The sequence below is a fragment of the Scomber scombrus genome, chromosome 6 (genome assembly GCF_963691925.1).
Source record: "Scomber scombrus chromosome 6, fScoSco1.1, whole genome shotgun sequence".
Lineage (NCBI taxonomy): Eukaryota > Metazoa > Chordata > Actinopteri > Scombriformes > Scombridae > Scomber > Scomber scombrus.
The window spans coordinates 25,200,720-25,219,693 of NC_084975.1; the positions used below are offsets into that span (position 1 = coordinate 25,200,720).

The 18,974-nt window shown below is 39.9% G+C and overlaps 1 protein-coding gene across 1 annotated transcript in view; it reads left to right on the plus strand.

Annotated features, from left to right (window-relative positions):
• Positions 1 to 18,493, plus strand: part of nup93 (nucleoporin 93) — a 34,194-nt gene extending 15,701 nt beyond the window's left edge. The window contains exons 4-22 of the mRNA XM_062420529.1: positions 3,304 to 3,366; positions 4,794 to 4,922; positions 6,723 to 6,797; positions 7,925 to 8,017; positions 8,137 to 8,276; positions 8,432 to 8,564; positions 8,741 to 8,898; positions 9,022 to 9,187; positions 9,371 to 9,464; positions 13,602 to 13,793; positions 13,880 to 14,006; positions 14,132 to 14,204; positions 14,693 to 14,737; positions 15,776 to 15,892; positions 16,027 to 16,145; positions 16,245 to 16,362; positions 16,521 to 16,604; positions 16,723 to 16,851; positions 18,116 to 18,493. Coding sequence (XP_062276513.1) covers positions 3,304 to 3,366; positions 4,794 to 4,922; positions 6,723 to 6,797; positions 7,925 to 8,017; positions 8,137 to 8,276; positions 8,432 to 8,564; positions 8,741 to 8,898; positions 9,022 to 9,187; positions 9,371 to 9,464; positions 13,602 to 13,793; positions 13,880 to 14,006; positions 14,132 to 14,204; positions 14,693 to 14,737; positions 15,776 to 15,892; positions 16,027 to 16,145; positions 16,245 to 16,362; positions 16,521 to 16,604; positions 16,723 to 16,851; positions 18,116 to 18,226 — 2,166 coding nt within the window. The 3' untranslated portion in view covers positions 18,227 to 18,493. The remainder of the gene's footprint in view (positions 1 to 3,303; positions 3,367 to 4,793; positions 4,923 to 6,722; positions 6,798 to 7,924; positions 8,018 to 8,136; positions 8,277 to 8,431; positions 8,565 to 8,740; positions 8,899 to 9,021; positions 9,188 to 9,370; positions 9,465 to 13,601; positions 13,794 to 13,879; positions 14,007 to 14,131; positions 14,205 to 14,692; positions 14,738 to 15,775; positions 15,893 to 16,026; positions 16,146 to 16,244; positions 16,363 to 16,520; positions 16,605 to 16,722; positions 16,852 to 18,115) is intronic.
• Positions 18,494 to 18,974: the final 481 nt, after the last annotated feature.

The window sequence follows — 18,974 nt, forward strand, 5'->3', positions numbered from 1 at the left end:
ATCGCTATCAGTTTCAGCAGGTATTCAGAACAACTTTTAATTAACATCGTAATAGCACGATACATGGAGGCCATGTTAGTCAACCAGGACCCATCTTCTCTTTTCTAGCTTTGTAAGACTGCTGCGTCATTAGGAAGAAAGAACGAGTTTTTGATGCAGTCATTATCAGTCACTCTATTGAATTTTGGTATTGACACGGTTTCAAGTTTTTCACTCGCAGCATGAACAATTGTGCTTCCAACGTGCTGTCTTTGTAAGAACAGAGGGATGAGAGTGAGAAAGGAGGAGGAGAGGAATACATTGCCAGAGAGCTCGGAAAGAAAGAAAGAAAGAAAGAAAGAAAGAAAGAGAGCAAGAAATAAGGAAGAACGAGTAGGAAAGGCAGCCGGCAGATGGGGGTTATAGGGGACACAAGAGAGGTGATGAGAGAGGAAGGAAAGAAAGGAGATGGAGGGAAGCCAAGAGCACCCACATCCTCGTACAGAAGAATAATCTCTAGCCGGCTTTGAAAAATGCACTTTCTCTCACCAGGTGCACTAAGATGAAAGCAGATAGAGCCAAAAATGTCATCAGTAAATTAATATGCCATTATCTGACGGAGGGAAGCAACGTTCCACCTACTTGAGATGCTGTTATGTCAGAGAAGAAGGCCTGTGGTTACATAAAGGGTGAGAACGCAGCCTTTTCTAAATAATAAGCAGCACTACTTTACATCCCAGGAATGCAAATTTACACCCAGCACATCTTGGCTGCAGATGTATTGACCTCCAAGGCAACACAACTAACAAATAATGGAGGTCGATCCAAGAAAACCTATCATAGACACTCAAATTATTTCAGCGTGTACAGATCGTCTCCTCAGTTCTGCCATTTTTAATAATTAAGAAGAATGATAACGGATCAATATTAAAGTTCATTGAAACTTTCATTGACAAGGTGAACAGAAAAGTCAACATGTTCATACATTTTTTTCCTCATTTCTTTTTTAAAATGGAAAATGGAAAAAAAGATTTTTATAACCGACGACTGACAAGTTGAGAGTGACCCTGTAAACTTTTGTTAAACAAGATAATGATGCTAGGGTTGGAAAATAAATGGATATATATCGATATCATGATATTTTATAGATATCGTCTTAGATTTTAAATATTGTAATATGGTGATATGGAATTTAAAGGCTTCATTACAGAAAAAATAAAATTTGCTGAGCTTAAAAGACTGTTTTATTATCTGCCTTTATCCACTTAGTCATTATATCCACATTACTGATGATTATTTATCAAATATTTCATTGCGTAAATATTTTGTGAAAGCACCAATTGTCATCCTTACAATATTGTCAAAATATTGAGGTATTTGGTAAAAAATATGGTGATATTTGATTCTGGCCATATCACCCAGCCCTAAATGATGCTGTTGCTCTTTGTGCCACAGTAGTGAATATTTATGTTTATTCATTTTAACATTTAGATGATGGCAAAAAAAAATAAACATTAACTAACTGATGAACAATTATTTGTTGGTTTCAGCTTCTATAATTAATAGATTTTATCGGTTTCTTCTACCTCATATTAAAACCCCCAGAATAGATTAACCAGTCTTCGTTTGTATAGATTAGGGGTGTCAAACATATGGCCCGCAGCACAGAACTGACCAGCCAATGGGTCCAATCCAAACTAACTCTCTCCCACCCTGACCAGAATACAATCCTCTGAAAATAACAATTATTACATATTGTGGTCATATTCAAATCATTCATATATTGAACATCGACCTAATATTGTTGAAATTGCACTCATTCTTCTTAAGACATCTCAGGCTGTTTATCTGTTGTTTGAATAGATGGTTTATTATTGTAAAGTTCTATATTATATATATTGTATATTAGTTCTAGGTTATTATGCATTGGTTTTACTGGTATGGCCCACTTGAGATCAAATTGGGCTGTACTGTATGTGACCCTTGAACTAAAATGGTTTAGATGGTACTAATCAGTAATCTTAAAATGACTCATCATGCTGATCATGTCATTGTGTTAGGTTAGTCTGATTGATGGCTAATGATACAAGACAATCAGTCGTGTCTTTATTTCAGCTTTAAACAAATGTTTTTTGTTTGACCATGTCATCCATGTCTCCTCCTGGCATCGCACCAGACAGAGCTATAAATACATAACCAGGAGCATTGTCATGTCTCCAGTCTGACAGCAGGAAAGGCTCTTTCCCGTCAGTATTTCTAAATAAAGAGATGAGAGAATGTTTGTTGTCGGTCCAGACTCATTTACAGCTTAATACGCTGCAATTGTCCATATATGAAAAAACTGTATCGCAATATTCTGCTCAGGAAAGAAGAGCTTTCGTGTGCAAACTCACATTTATCATACAGCAACGCAGACAGTGAACCTCTCTTGTCTTTGCTTTTAGAGGACAAAGCACATAAAACACAGCTGCCATTTTGCTGTGTTTTCTCAAGATGGCTGCCCCTCATTGCACGTCTGCGCTCACTGACTTTGCTTGTGAAGAGCGCCTTCACGCACTCTCCCGCACACTCCAGTTGTTACATAAGTAGCGCTTCATCACTTGATTGCTCAGATTCTGCGTATAAGAGAAGTAGTTTTGTTATATTTGAGTGGGATGTGAATAATTAGCGTTTTCATAGGGAGAGCCGGTAGGAGGAGGGGTGGTGGATGGATGTATATATGTATGTATGCAGGGGCAGCCATCTTGAGATGACACCAAAATGGAGGCTGCGCTGCCTGCTGTGTCATAGCAAGATGATGTGTGAAGAATTAGGATAGCTTAAAGTGCGGACTCTTCTCTGTGCTCGCTTGTAAGTCTGTATGAAAGCGCCACCGTACGTTTCACTAATCTTGGCAGCGCATGAGAGCGCACATGCGGACATGAGAGGGGCAGAGAAATTAGGATGGAAAATTGAGCTGCATCTTCTATTTCCCGTAGAGCAAATGATGGTGCGCCTGTTAAATCTGTCCCCTTAGAACTCTGTGCATTTTTTTTTTTTTTTTTTAAATCTCTGCCTCATTTTGTCCAGCCCAGCTAATATCTCTCCCCATTTTTCTCATTTCTCTGTCTGTCTCTCTCTCTCGCTCTCGCTCTCGCTCTCTCTCTCTCTCTCGCTCTCTCTCTCTCTCTCACTCTCGCTCTCTCTCTCTCTCTCTCTCTCTCTCTCTCTCTCTCTCTCTCTCTCTCTCTCTCTCTCTCTCTCTCTCTCTCTCTCTCTCTTTCTCTCTCTCTCTCTCTTTCTCTTTCTCTCTCTCCCCGTCTCTTTTTCGGTGTCTCTCTACAGGGCTTCTTGAAGAACGAGAGGGACAACGCTCTCCTGTCAGCCATCGAGGAATCACGCCGCAGGGTCAGTATCCTCCCAGCAGTGTCTGACTGCTACACATGGATGACAGCATCCAAATCCAGCAGTGTGGGAAACCGGTTTAAAAGCACCTCCAGAATCAGACAGGACCATAAAACCCACATCTCAGTATTATTTCCATTATTTTTCATTCCTTATTGGTGAAGTATCATCAGTTTTAAAGCACAGGATACAGATAATTAGACTAGGTAGTCATAGAAACAATAAAGTTCATTATACCTTTTATCTTTGACATAATGTGTTATCACGTAGATTATTTTTCTTGCGTCTCATCTCTAAACCTGTCCTTGTCTCACCCTTGACGAGACAAGTGGCTCAGTTTACAAAATCAGACGAGTTTTCAGCACTCGAGCATTTACATCACAATATGAGAGCACTTTAAAAAACAACATTTTCTTAATTTCAGCTTGCTGTGATCTAAAAGTCCTTCTGGTGGGAACCTTTAGGGAATGCTTTGGAAATGGCTTCCCTGTTGTGCGGAGCTAATAGGGCCTGCGTTTAATTAGCTGCTGTTCCCATTATCTTCTCTGCTCCCTGAGAGAGGGGGAAAAAGGACTCCTGCGCAAGGATGGAAAAAACCAAATACACTAAAGTTTAAAAAGAGCACAGATGTTAAAACGTTCTTGTAGATTTGATTGACTGGATTGATTGACAGGTGTGATTTCTATAGCTCTGCATTACAATAAATATGTGCTATCTGGCTGTTAAATGGCACACTTCACTCTCCTTGTCCAGTCTCACATTAACCACTCTTCTTTACATTTTCAGTAGAGCTCAAATGATGCTAGACTTTTGATGCAAATTAATTTATATTTATATTTTTAGGATTACATAACACTCAAACCTTTTAGATGAGTATCTTTTTAAAATGCATTATTGCCTGTAAAGAATTGTGAGTACCAAGCAGCACATTTTATCAGTTAAAAAATAAACTCGTCTGTGCTCTCTGGTGAATAAACTGCATAAGTAATGGAGACACTCTTTCTAAATAACCTCAAATCTCTCAGCTGTACTGACATATTAACGAAATACAATTCAAAATGTTAAAAGTAAGAGCTTAGGGATCCAGGCAGTGACCAATTTTACCCAGTAAATGGTGACTCTAGTCTAGATTTGCATCTCCCTGAGCTGGAAGGATTCAATTATCTCCTGTTCCCATTATCTCACTTTGAGTCTCTGTGGAGAGTTAAAATAGACGGCAGCGTGTCCTGGTGGAGCAGCACAATCTCCACATGAGTCAAGGTGTGAGTGTGTGCCCTTGTTGGGCTCATCTTTATGTTCTTTACATGTAAAGTGAATGTGTCTGTGTGTTTCTTAGGTTGTACTGAATAAGTCTACTGTAATGTTCTACCGACGCTGTTAAGGAAAATGTAGGCACATCCCGAAAAACATTGGAAAATTGTATGTTTCAGACGTTCCTGTTGGCTGAAGAGTACCATCGTGAGTCCATGCTGGTCCAGTGGGAGCAGGTGAAGCAGAGAGTGCTGCACACACTGCTCGGAGCAGGAGAGGACGCTCTGGACTTCAGTCAAGACGTGGAGGTACAAAACACACAACACAGCTGCTTTAACAGAAAAAGCCTCATCAGTTAAAGAGGTGAAAATGAAATAAAAACATGTTTGTTTACTGCTACACACATGAGATGCTAGTGTAATACTTAAAGGCAAGGAGCATTTCAATTTTGCAAAGCACTTGGCGCCGACACTAGTGAGAGTGAAATCCTTTGCTCAAGGTGAAGTTAAAAGTATGTCACTGACAGTATATGTTGTATAGGTTAATTTGAGGTTGTGGAATTCACTTCCCCAAAGACCCGACTCTGCACTGGCCCTCTGTTTGACAAGATCTGTCATAAAAAATGAATAAAAGGCTCAAAGAAAATGGCAGGTCCACTGCTGTTGCTTTTTAATAACGAAGAAGTCAGAAGAAATGTCTATTTTTGGCCTCTGTGAGTGTTTGGTAGGACTCAGAATACAGGTTTCTTTCCTAAAGCCAGTCAGCTCTCAACTCACTCATCTCAGATTTTACAATTAAAGAACTCAATACTATATAATTTAACACCAGTGTCAGTTTATTTATGAATATACAACAAATTCAACAGCAGACGTCTGGAATATTACAGCGTTGTTTTCTTTTTATTACACCAGATCAAGATTACAACATATTCTATTAGCCATTTTAATCCAGGATTAATGGGATTAGAAATGTTCACATACTATGCTTTTTGTTAATAAAGATGTGTGTAGACTTATATGTTCAAAACTAGACTAGAGAAAGAAATCTTCAGTGAGGCCCATGGGTCAGAGCGCACCTCCTCCTGCACACAATAAAGAACCAGAACAAAGACAGAAGGATGCATCGCCTCGTCTGCTGTTAAATGTTGCCCTTGAACACACCACAAAGGCTACAGCCTCCTGATATGCACCCACCTCCTTCTACTCGAAAGGTCAATCTAGTCAATAATATGTGTTCCTGATCTAAAAAGACAGAACAGAAAAGCAAATAAGGCCAAAGTAGGCAAACATTTTTATACCGCTGTGAATGTGATTTAACCGACAAGATGCTCGGAATACAAATCCAGAACATATTTCATCTAACTGTGCTTTTTATAGGTAGATTAAAGAAGGAGGGAAATAGAACACCACTCCTAATTTTTAGGCTACATTGATTCTCTCAACATTGATTATCTCTGCTGTTAACATTGTGAAGTCTTGAGAAGTCTTACCATGAGCGACAACGCGATAACACAGCGGGTACAATTATGAACAAAAACTGTGTACCCAAGCAGAGTTTCAGCCAATGATTCACAACATGAGTTCAAGTGAAAACCCAGTGGTATCATAGCAAAGCTCCGGTCTTTTCCACACTGCACTACAGACAAGGACACAATGACAAATGACCTGAAGAACTTTAACAGGAAAGCAAACGCATTAAAAAACATCTATATTTTAATATATTTTAGCTTCTTAGACCGAATATATCTACTTTAAAGCAAGTCTCAAGTCTCTTAAGCAGATTTCTTGACACTGTGTACACTTAGCTGTCCACCCACTAACTAGAATAACTGCATAATATCCTAAGACTTTCATCCTGTGAGTCCCAGTATGCATCAGGTGACAGGAATGGAAACACTGTGGTCCGCTTGTCAGTCTATCATGGGTTGAAGCATCCTCAAAACACAGAATATTCAGCATGAATAAAAGAGGATTTATATGAGATGTTAACTGATAATATCACATTAGTCACAAATGACAATATCAGTGGTACATGATTAGCATTTCTTTTAAAAACACTCTCTGGTGTGCAACATATGAAGTCATTTGTGACCTCTGTGTGTGTTGTAGCCGAGCTTTGTGAGTGAAGTGACCGCTCCAGGAAGGAGTGCCCTCGACAGCGTGGAGGTGGCCTACGGACGACAGGTGAGTCATAATGAGTGTAATCATAGTAGTATCACACAGTCTTTTCTTTATACTCAAATGGTTTAAAAGGTAGTTTATTTTTGGCTTAAAATGTACATAAACTTTAATAATAATGAACTTTTTGCACACTAAAGCCTGAATCATGTTGGATTTCTGATGCTGATATCAATGTTAAGAGTAAAACAAATATCTGATAAGGATATAGAAACACATAGCATAAAGAAACAATTTTGGATGATTATATTACTTTTTTCAGATCCCCCTGCTGGACAAACTGTGTAATAGAGACACATTCTAAATGATTGCAAACATGTTTTTGGTATTTCTATATCGCAATTTCTTTTAACTTTTTAGACATATATTGCCATCAGCACACATCTCAACCTCAATGTCTGCCTGTGATAGATTCTGTTTCATCTAAGAAAAGAATTAGCTGTAGAATCATCAAATGTTTCTACTGAACATAAAGTTTTGACGCAAACTTAACTGTTTTAATACTTCTCTTTCTAACCTGACTGTAGTTAAAGTCAATTGAACTCAGATGTGTAAATTCTAACATGAATGCAGTCGGAGTCTGTGATGCCTGATCATTCAGTTAAAATTGGGTCACAGCAGGCAGGAAATGCCAGATCAAACATTGATTGATCGGGGCAGTAGAGGGGAATTCTGGGTAATTCGCGCTCTCTCCCTTTGTCTCTATGTCTCTCCACCATCCCTCCTCCCTCATCATCCTGTGTGACCTTCTCTCTTTCCCTCTTTGTTTGTTTGTCTGATCTGCTGTATGACGCATTTCTTTAAATGTGGTTTTTGGTCCGACCATGTGTCGACACATTGCATGCGGAGTCATCTGTCTAGTTTTTTTCATCTTTTTCGATGACCTCCTAAATATTTTGCTTCTTTTTTTGTTGTTTTTCGTCGTGAACCATTTCACTCGGTGGTCGTAGTGTTTTGCTTTTACTGGTGATGGAGTTGAGGGTGGAGTTGTAGGCAGATTTACATTTTTTCTTATTACAAATGTAGAAATTAAACCTTAAACTGAGCCTTTGTCCATTTGGAGAGTTTATAACCTTTATTTTTCTTCTTTTTTTCTCTTTCTCTCCCTTTACAACCACGTCCTCCTCTTTCAGATCTATATTTTCAATGAGAAGATAGTGAATGGACACATTCACCCCAATCTAGGAGACTTATGTGCTTCAGTAGCAGAAAGCCTGGATGACAAGGTAAGAACATTAATATCACATGTGCTAGCATCATATACGTTTATTTTACTCCCTGTGACAGCTCATATACATCCTGTTTTCTGTTTGAATTTCTGTCACTGTCTTTCTCTTTCCACCAGAATGTATCAGACATGTGGCTGATGGTGAAGCAGATGACAGATGTTTTGCTGGTTCCAGCCAAAGACACCCTCAAGAGTCGCGCTTCTGTGGAAATGCAGATGGCCTTTGTGCGTCAGGGGCTCAGCTTCCTTGAGAACAGGTAAAAATCCAATGCCAAGTCTGCATTTAAAAGGATTTACTCTTTTAGGATTCAACTTTTATTGGATCTAAGGAAGGCCAGGACATGTAGTAGCCCAGATCTGAGCTAAACTGCACCATGGTGATAAACTCCTGTGTTTTTGTCCTCTCTCGCAGTTATAAAAACTACACCATGGTGACCGTGTTTGGAAACCTCCATCAGGCCCATCTAGGAGGGGTGCCGGGAACGTACCAACTAGTCCGCAGCTTCCTCAACATTAAACTACCAGGGCCCCTGCCTGGCATGCAGGTAATCACTATGATCACGTGATTTACCAAAGTGTGCGACTGATGTTATGATATTCAGCATTGACTGCACACACCCCAAAAAACCCCCACAGTGAACACAGTATTTAAGTGACAGTTTTGCTTAAAAACTATGAAATGTCACAGCTTTTTTCAAATGTGTGTGTGTGTGTGTGACAGGACGGCGAGATAGAGGGCCACCCAGTATGGGCTGTGATCTATTACTGCCTTCGCTGTGGAGACCTGAACGCAGCCATGCAGGTGGTGAACAGAGTGCAGCACCAGCTTGGAGACTTCAAAACCTGGTTTCAGGAGTACATGAACAGCCCCGACAGACGGTGAGAAGCCCTCAGATATCTGTATTGCTGAGATGTCTAAATAGGTTAAGGAAGTTATAAACTGTATCGTAACCGTTGTGTTCTTCTTGCGTCCGCTTTGTTTTTTTCGTCTCTTCCCTTCAGCCTCTCCCCAACTTCAGAGAACAAACTTCGTCTCCACTACCGCAGAGTGCTGAGGAACAGCGCCGACCCCTACAAGAGAGCCGTCTACTGCCTGATCGGGAAATGTGACATCAGTGATAATCACGGAGAGGTGGCAGACAAGACTGAAGACTACCTTTGGCTTAAGGTATGTATATATTCCTTTTGCTGCTTTTCTTTTGTAGCTTTTTTGGTATTAGAAGCTGGTCTTTTCTCCCAGTTTAGAAAGCCATGATTACGAACACTTGTCAGCTCCCTGTGTGCTAAGTTGTTGAATTTCTTGTCATTATTTTAACATCATGCGTTCCTTGTCTTCATCTGTTCCCTGCAGTTGAACCAGGTGTGTTTTGATGATGACGGCAGCAGCTCTCCTCAGGACAGACTGACCCTGCCACAGCTACAGAAACAGCTGTTGGAGGACTATGGTGTGTACCAGCCTGTCTCTTTCTATCTGTCTCTGTCTCTCCCAACTCTAGAAATGAGCACAAATTTAAAATTAGTTCCTTAGCATTTGGGATATATTATATACCCATTTACCTCCCCATCATACCTCTTTTTCCTGTATCTTTTCCCCTGTAGTATTTGAGAAACAGTTGCATCACAATTTTGGAAACCTTTTTTCCAAAATGTGTTCTTACTTTGTATTTTTCCATCATTCATTGTCCTACTTACTGTAAACTGAGAGAGAGACAACCGAAGACGAGCGTCAGCACTGACATCAGATTTCTACCGTGATTGGATGAAGGCCATTTATTATTATAGCTTATGTCAGCGCTTGATTAAAAAAGGAACCTCCAAAACAGCAGGAGTTAATGAGTTTCACCGAAAAAGGAAAACGAGTTATTCATGCGCCAGAATTCATGCGTAGCACCCTTAGCTGTCGGGGCGGCTGAGGACCGCTGTGAAAGCAGAGCGGTCTTAAGGACTGCACACATTCACCAATTAGTGTCCCACCAGAGCAGAGCAATTGTTGAGAGATGAACATTGAGTTCATGATTCTGGGTCAAGGTGAAAGAAAGATTTGGACTAAGCTGTCATTTCTTTGTGTGTTTAAACAGCTGCGAGCCAACACACATTAAAGCCAGTCAGATGTTTTTTTTTAATTAAAATGTCAAGCCCTTAGTTATTTTTCTTGGTAGTGAATTGCAAAAGCAGCAAAGAGTAGAAATTGTTTGTAGATACAGTATTTGTTTGCTGACAGGCAGAAAACATTATTACTATTATTATTTTTTATTGGGAACTACCAAACAAATCACAGCAGTATCTCTGGGGCAAAGTAATAGTAGTGATCTAAATAGAAATTATATCTTTTTTTTCTGTGATTGTACTAACAAGAAAGTGATCCACACCTGCGCTGGACTGCAGAGAAGCCTATTCTAAAAGCCAAACAATCAATCCTTTTGATTGCTTTTTTATTTTATTTTTTAGTGTGTTTCACCACACGGGACTTGACACATTTTCACATGAATCCTGAATTGTTTGAGGAAATTGCTGCACTCACAGATGCACCATGTCTGATGTAATCCTGCTGGATTACTTTATCTAAAGTAACACTAATAAACAGACAGTTGTTTTGTAAGCTGCTTTTTTATTTCATCTAGAGTAAAGTCTGGTTTGTAAGCGAATGATAAAACAAAGCGTGTAAGTCTCCTGGATGATTTAACGACTTTATATAATATTTCATCTTTAAGATCATCATGCTTTTGGTACTTTTAAACACTTACAATACCCATGACGCTCAGCAGCTGTAGCTATGAACAAGAACCGACCAGAAGCAGAAGCAAGCTCAGAACACTTAGGTGTTAAGTTCACGAGATGAAGGAAAACCAACCCAGAATCTGGAGGTGAATTGATTTTAAAGCTGCCAAATGTAGAAATAGCAACAGAGTCGCTCATCTTTTTTACTGATGATTCAGCCAGGAGAGTTTCTTGGCCATCTCAGCCTTGGAAGCGCTACAACCTGCCAGTCACCTGCTGTCTGTGCAGAAAATGAAACAACGCCTCTCACTTTGTCTCTATAAAATGTATCAGGTGCTTAAATTCAGGTGGAACTGATGTCTCTGTTAGTTTATTTGTTTCCCATGGCAACAGATACAAACTACATGTCAGAATTTGTAGCGACGGTGATGGTTCTTATCAGATTATGAGTGGCAGTCTCATTTAATGATGCTGACCTTTTTTAAAGGAGTAGTTAAACAATTTTACTGAGGAGAGTTTTTTAGAATATCAATACCACTCTTCTTTTGTGTGCACTTCAAAGCTTGCTCCATCAATTTCAGATCACCCCCAAACCCATTTCTAAATGAATAAACAGCATGCGCAACAGCACACACACAAAAAAGGGGGGGAGCGTGGGGGGCATTAGGGTTTTTTCTCCCACAGTTCAGAAAGCACAGTTTTCTCCCCTGGGTGTGTCCTTCTCCACAGGCCGATGCTGCTCGGTTCAGATAAGGCTGCACTCCTCTCCTCTTCCTCTCTTCTCCTCTCCTCTTTCACCCCTCTCTCTCTTTCTCGGTGGGGAAGTGCAGCCTGAAGCCTCGTTCTGTTTTCTCTCTCTCTCTGCGGCTCGGCTGGCACAGTGCTCCTCGTTGTCCTCCATCTTGCTTCACAGCGGGACGTAAAGCCCAGAAAACCCCCCTCCCTCTCTCTCTCTCTTCATTTCTCTCACATACTGCCAGCACTCGCATCCCTACTCTGTCTGTCCCCCCCTCAGTTTCTCTGTCCCCCGTCACTCGTTCGCCGCATTTCCATCCTCCTCTTTTATCCTCGTTCTCAGTCTCTCTCTCTGTCTCCTCACACCTGCACCGTTTTCCCTCCTCCTCCCACTGATTTTCAACCTCTTTTTTTCTTCTTCTTACGTGTCCTCTCGTTACATGTGCGTTTGTTCTTTCTCGTTTCTTGTTTGCACGCTCAGCTGCAGCCCTCCAACCCCCCCTCCCTCACACCCACACTCTTATCTCTCCTCTCTCATCCTTTTTCCTTCTCTTCATCCCTCTCTTCCTCTCTCTCTTCTTCTCTCATACACGCTTGCTTTTTGAACTAAAGCGCTGTAAGTCTGAGATAAGGCTATAAAATGGCTGACATGGTCCACCCTGTTCTACTCCTCAAACTTTCAGCCAGCAAGAGGATTAAGGATTATAATTAAAAAGTAAACTTGATGACTAAGTACCTGTGCTCGACAAAATGTTTTTCGAAAATTCCTGCACGTCGGTTGCCATAGCAACTGTGGAAAGTTGACCAGTGACCCAAGTTTCTCTGTTAACCATGAAATATTTATCAGTTTATTTCCGATTAAACATGAATATAAGGAAATCTTACGCACAGTGTTAAAGCTCCTGCTGCACCCACAGAGGTGATTTCAGTTCTTTAGTTTGACTGTCCACTCAGGACCGTGCAGACTGTTTGATTGACAGCTCTCTCACTCTCCTGTGAGCTTTGTCGCCGATGTTTGCGTGGGACAAATTATACATATATTCTTATTAGAACATGTTTATTCCAACTAGAAACACCTGTGTGGGTGAGCTTTTGTTCATAACACCACAGTATACCAGTACATTTAATAAGCACTGTACGCTTAATACTACTGTGAGCCCACTGTGAACAAAAAAACAGGGTTGATCAGTTCAGAGGAAGCAGCTGCAGTTCAGAGACACACAGACAAAAAAATCACTTGGTGAAAATATTTAAAGAGTGAATAACATTTTTTTTTTCTGCAGAGCTTCAGTCAATCAATCAATCTTTATTTTTATATAGCGCCAAATCACAACAAAAGTCATCTCAAGGCACTTTATACATAGAGCAGGTGTAGACTGTACTCTTTCCATTACATTATAATAACATAAATCAACTGATTTACAACCAAAAAAATTACTACAGCTTTTGAATAGCTGCCCACTGTAGTGACCACTATGAGTGAAAGGGTTAAAAAGACCCAACATTCCCACATGAGCAAGCACTTGATGACAGAAATTCTTCACCAATAGTTTACAATTTAGCATTATTGATTAACCCTTACATACTGTTCAGTTGACCCATTTTTTTATATTTGAGAGATGTAGAAAACACCATATGCACATTTCTGTTAGCTGGGCTTTTCCTAATGTGACTACAGTATACAAAAATGGAAATAAAATCTTTTTTTAAATGTTTGGGCAGCTGATGCACATTCCTGTATATGCAAATGTACAAATTCGACTTCAAATTCATCATATTCTATAAAATGTTCTCCAAGACCATAAAATTATTAATGACTGATGGAGAGTTTATGAATGTGAATTGGTGTAGAGACTAATTATGAATCAGAATATGAACAGTACGTGAGGGTTAAAGAGAAAAAATGTACTTGAAGTCAAATATGTGTAGAATTAAAAACTAAAATATAAGGAAACACATCTGATGTGGAAGGTGATCTCTATTCTGAATCCTCCTGAATTTCCCTGCAGGTTTAAATAATACAAAAATACTTTGTTGAACTACTTTAAAGCTACAAACTGTTTTAAGGTGACATTTTTTTTCTGCCCTTAATCTAATCCACCCCTCTTCTTTCATTTGTTGTCCAACAGGAGAGTCTCATTTCTCAGCGAGCCAGCAGCCCTTCCTGTATTTCCAGGTGTTGTTCCTGACGGCTCAGTTTGAAGCAGCCGTGGCTTTCTTGTTTCGTGTGGAAAGACTGCGGAGTCACGCCGTGCACGTGGCGCTGGTCCTGTACGAGCTACGGCTGTTGTTGAAGTCTTCCGGTCAAAGTGCTCAGCTGCGTGAGTATGATCTCCTTTGTTTTGTGGAGAGAAACTTTTAGGAAGAGGTTTAAGTTTTTAAAGGTGTCGGCCTCTTCTGTGTGCAGTGAGTCAAGAGCCAGGTGACCCTCCAACGGTGCGTCGCCTCAACTTTATCCGTCTGCTCATGCTCTACACTCGCAAGTTTGAGTCCACCGATCCACGAGAAGCCCTGCAGTACTTCTACTTCTTACGGTGAGTAACCCCTGCAGTCTAGGATCCAGAGTTTTTGAGGTTAGAGAGAGAGAGAGAGGATATGACAAATACTATGAGCTAAATGTATCTTATATTCACTAACTTGTGTTGATGTGTTTCTACAGGAATGAAAAGGACAGCCAGGGAGAGAACATGTTCATGCGTTGCGTCAGTGAACTCGTCATCGAGAGCCGAGAGGTGAGTGACCCCATTTTCCACAGACTGTGCAGTCTTCTATTGGTACTGTTAATACAGGGACAGGTAATATCAAGCTGATATAATATCAAGCTGATATTACCTGTAGATGATGTGGCAGCTGCTGTTACAAATTCTTGTTTCATTAAGAAGCGACCTCGTCTGAGAGATCCTGATCAATGTCAAACCTATTCTGTATTTTCATCTAACGAGATAGAAACTAGAAAATAAACTGAACTTTACTCTACTTATAAAACAGTTAAAGCTAGCCATTAAACATGTAACTAAAAATGGTATTATTAACTTTCTGACCAGAATTAATTAATTAATTTATTAAAACTTTAATTTTAAATCTTTTTGAACTGGACTACTAAGTCTCTACTTTTAGATTGATAGTGATAGTTTTATATTTATTTCGAGGTTGTTGTCATTATATAACACAAGCGTGCCTACGTCCTTGATGTAGTATTTTTTATTTTGTCTCTTTACAGTTTGACATGTTGTTGGGGAGATTAGAGAAGGACGGCAGCAGGAAGGTACGACTGACTCTTTGAGCTTCCTCAGCTCCAGTTTCATCTCTAGTCACGTCTCTCTGTTTCTTCTGCTCATTCTTATTCTGGCTCTCTTAGCCACTGTTTGTCTCTCCTCTCTGCTCAGTGTGAGAGTTTCAGTCTGCCAGACATGGTCAGAACTCCCTCAAAACATCCCCCGACAAGTTTTGACACTCCCCTGTTTAGCGGCGCTCTGTTCCAGTTATGGATCAACAAACACTCACCACGGCGCCTCAGTGTAGTTTCCAAAGTTTCTTGAAGTTTCCCACAGTGTCTGCAACCCCACCCACAAACACACACACACACACACAGACACACACACACACACACACACACACACACACACACACACACACACACACACACACACACACACACCCACACCCACACCCTACCCCTCCCCTCCTCAAATTCACACTGCTACATATTTCCTCCCACCCACATGGCAGCCACACTGTGTAACATTGTCTTGTGAAACTACACACTGTCAAGTTAATGCCGCATTATATTAACTCCTGAGCTCATGGTATGTTAATTATATATGACCGTGGTGGTTTAGTTACAGTATGAATATAATCTTGCCAAGTACATTTAACCATAAAAATATTGGTGGTTCTAATATTTTCACTTTTATCACAGAAATGTGTAGGAAATAAGCTAAAGGGTTATTAGTCACTAAATCAAGTATATTCAAAGCCCATTATAATTGCTTTGCTAATGTAAATGCTTCCTCTGACATACAGTAATTCATCAGCATGTAATTCTGCCTAAAGGCTAACAGGATCCCATTTCACGCTTATGAATAAACAGTGTATTAAAATGTCCACCACCATTATTTATAGCATTATTCATCCTTTTCACTGTCTGGATGTCATATAAATACATGTTGATATCCCCACGCTGTATGTCTCATGTTAAGTTTCTGGAATCAAACCATCAACTTAAGTTTAGTCACTCACTCATCTGGTGATCATCTGCTCCACCATCAGCTCTGTAATACACTCATTCTCCTCTTCTCTCCAGCCTGGAGTCATAGATAAGTTTGCCGGGGACACCAGAGCCATCATCAGTAAAGTGGCTCTAGAGGCTGAGAACAAGGGTTTGTTTGAGGAAGCAGTCAGACTCTACGAGCTGGCCAAGGTGATTACATCTCTCTCAGTGCTTCCATACAGTGCACCGTATCCCTGCAGGACTGCTCTAATTTGCATTTGATGGTCCGGTTTTAAACATCCTCTATCTGTTTTCCTTTCCCTGCGCTCTCCGTCTCTGTGTAGAACCCAGATAAGGTGTTGGAGCTGATGAACAGGTTGTTGAGTCCGGTCATTGCTCAGGTCAGCGCTCCTCAGTCCAACAAGGAGAGGCTAAAAAACACAGCTGTGGCCATCGCTGAGAGGTAAAAAAACAAAAACAAACGCACACCACGCACTATTTAACATCTAGTCAAGCTCATGGAAATGCTTTAAAACTGCGACGTTTTCTCTTTCCTCTGAAGGTATCGTTCTCAGGGTGTAGCAGGAGAGAAGTCCGTCAATAGTACGTTCTACTTGCTGTTAGACCTGATGACGTTCTTTGACGAGTACCACGGCGGTCACGTGGACAGAGCCTACGATGTGAGTACAGCTCTGAAGATACAGGGCGAGGACTGATACTCTCTATCCATACTTTATGTTTAGTATGCTCAGTTTACATACAATAAACGCATGTAAGCAGTCAAGGTCATAGCACAGCTCCTCTGTTCACTTTTTCCCTCTCTGTGCTTCTCTGTCAGGTGATGGAGCGTCTGAAGCTTCTTCCTCTCAGTCAGGAGAGCGTGGAGGAGAGAGTGGCTGCCTTCAGGAACTTCAGCGATGAGGTTTGATCAAGCTGCACTGAACAAGGATTTTGAGACTTCCTTATTATTTCTTTTATTCTTTCTAAAAAAATAGTAATATATAGTATATAAAAAAAACAACCTTCCCTTGTGTCCTCAGGTACGTCACAACCTGTCAGAGGTGCTGCTGGCCACCATGAACATCCTGTTCACCCAGTACAAGCGCCTGAAGGGGGTGCCAGCAGGAACGCCAGGACGGCCACAGAGGACCATAGAGGACAGAGATATGGTGAGGAGACATAAAACACCATGGAGAAATCATTTTCATTACAGCAGGATGAACTAAAACATTCACCACAAAAGATAAACCACTGTAAGAAATGCAAAGACAGGTAAGGTGCAACATACATTGGAGCCTAATAGATGTCTATTTATAAGGCCAGCACCAATATTGATATTTAAGTGTCAATGACGTGATGCAACCCAGTGTCAATTAGTGTAGTCAGTATTATTTCATAAAAATCTGATAATATACAGGAAAATAACTAAAATGACTAAAACTAAAATGTGGAATAAATATAATCCACTTTTGCAATGCAACACTGTTTTTTTAATACATTTAACATAATTTGTCACACAATTATTTAGAAACAATGGTTGTTTTTAGGCTAAGTTGTAAATGCTCAATATTGACAAAGCGCATTCAAATTTAAATGTAGAAATACTCCAAAAAAATTATTTTTTAAATGAAGTAGTTATTTGTATAAGTACACTTAAATACACTGTAGGTGGATAAAATATTTAATATTTTGTGGTTACACCATTTGACATTTTCAGCATTTGAGCATTCAGTCTTACTTTTGGTTAAAAAAAATGTTGCAAATGTCATTTCAAATGACATAAAACCAACAAAAATACATAATGTACATTTTAACAAACTTGATGCTGCTTTTAAAACTATTTTTAAAAATGTTTTGGATTGCTCATCTTGCCAACCCTTATTTGTCACTGACCCTTAAATCTGATTAAATCTGGGCTTTTTGTAAATGAAACCCATAAAATGAACAAAACATTATTAATAAGGACACGTCAATTAGGGCATTTAGGAATAATGACCAAAATACTGTACGTACAGAGTGGGACATTTCTTCATAAAAAAATAAGCTTGTCAACGATATCATAAAATAAGTAATGGTGACACTTTGTAAATACATGAAATATAGTTTTGTCTTTTTTATGTAATTTGTTGCTACTTACTGGCTGACATATACATACTCTGAGCTGGTATACTGTTCAGGCTCCAATATAAATAGGTGTATCATCATTATTACAAACATTGGTGTTTTCAGTGTCTCAGTTCTATGATCTTGCACCTGTCAGTCTTTGTTGTCACAATCAAACACAGAGAAGCAGCAGCTTGTTATTTACAGCCCGACTTTCCACCATAAATTCTCTTCAACACATTTGGAGCTCATCAGGATGCGCAGTAACAGGGTCATCGTGTGTGTCAGCAGTGTGTTAACGTTCCACATGTCGTCTTCTTCTTACAACAGCAACTGCGCAGCCAGGCCAGAGCCCTGATCACCTTTGCTGGTATGATTCCCTACAACATGGCCGGAGACACAAACGCAAGACTGGTGCAGATGGAGTTACTGATGAACTGAGATGCCCACACACACACACACAGACACACACACACACACACACACACACACACACACACACACACACTTCCTGACAACCAGGAACCTTTTTTTTTTTTTTGGTGACAGGCATATTGACACACACTCACTCAGTTGCAATCATCAGTCAGATAACATCTTTACATCACCCGTTCCTGTTGTCAGTCTTTTCTTTTTGTTTTGTTCCTTTTCCCATTTTGTTGTTTCATATTTGTATCATTAATGATTTGGAATAAAAAAAAAAGTTTACCTTTCAGTTGTCTTTTTTTTTTTTGAAACACTTATTTCCATTTCATTCACATTTTTTAATTTAGCCTTTTTTTTTAAGTGTGTGTTTACAGTTCTGCATCTACCATCAAATTAAATCAAAGTCCATTTTGCAATGGTCACAGCAGTTATGTCCTGACAGTGAGCTTCTTATATAACTCCTCATAGTTTAATACACATGCTCACACCTTGCATTGTGCTTGTATCAACTCACTTTGCAGTAGGAAGAAACATAGTTGTCTATGCCATCCTTTCTGTTTCCATTTCTGTCAAACCACAGCCAACACATTAGTACAGTTGCTTTGAAAGAGGAGACATTGTGTTTTCATATTGGATATATAAACATCTCCAGAGGGACAGTCAGCAGTTCAACTGTTAGATCAGAGGAATATGCAGAGAGATACCTTTTGTCAGACACTAAGAAAAGGCATGTTGCTGCAACACTGCTGTGAATACAATCTAC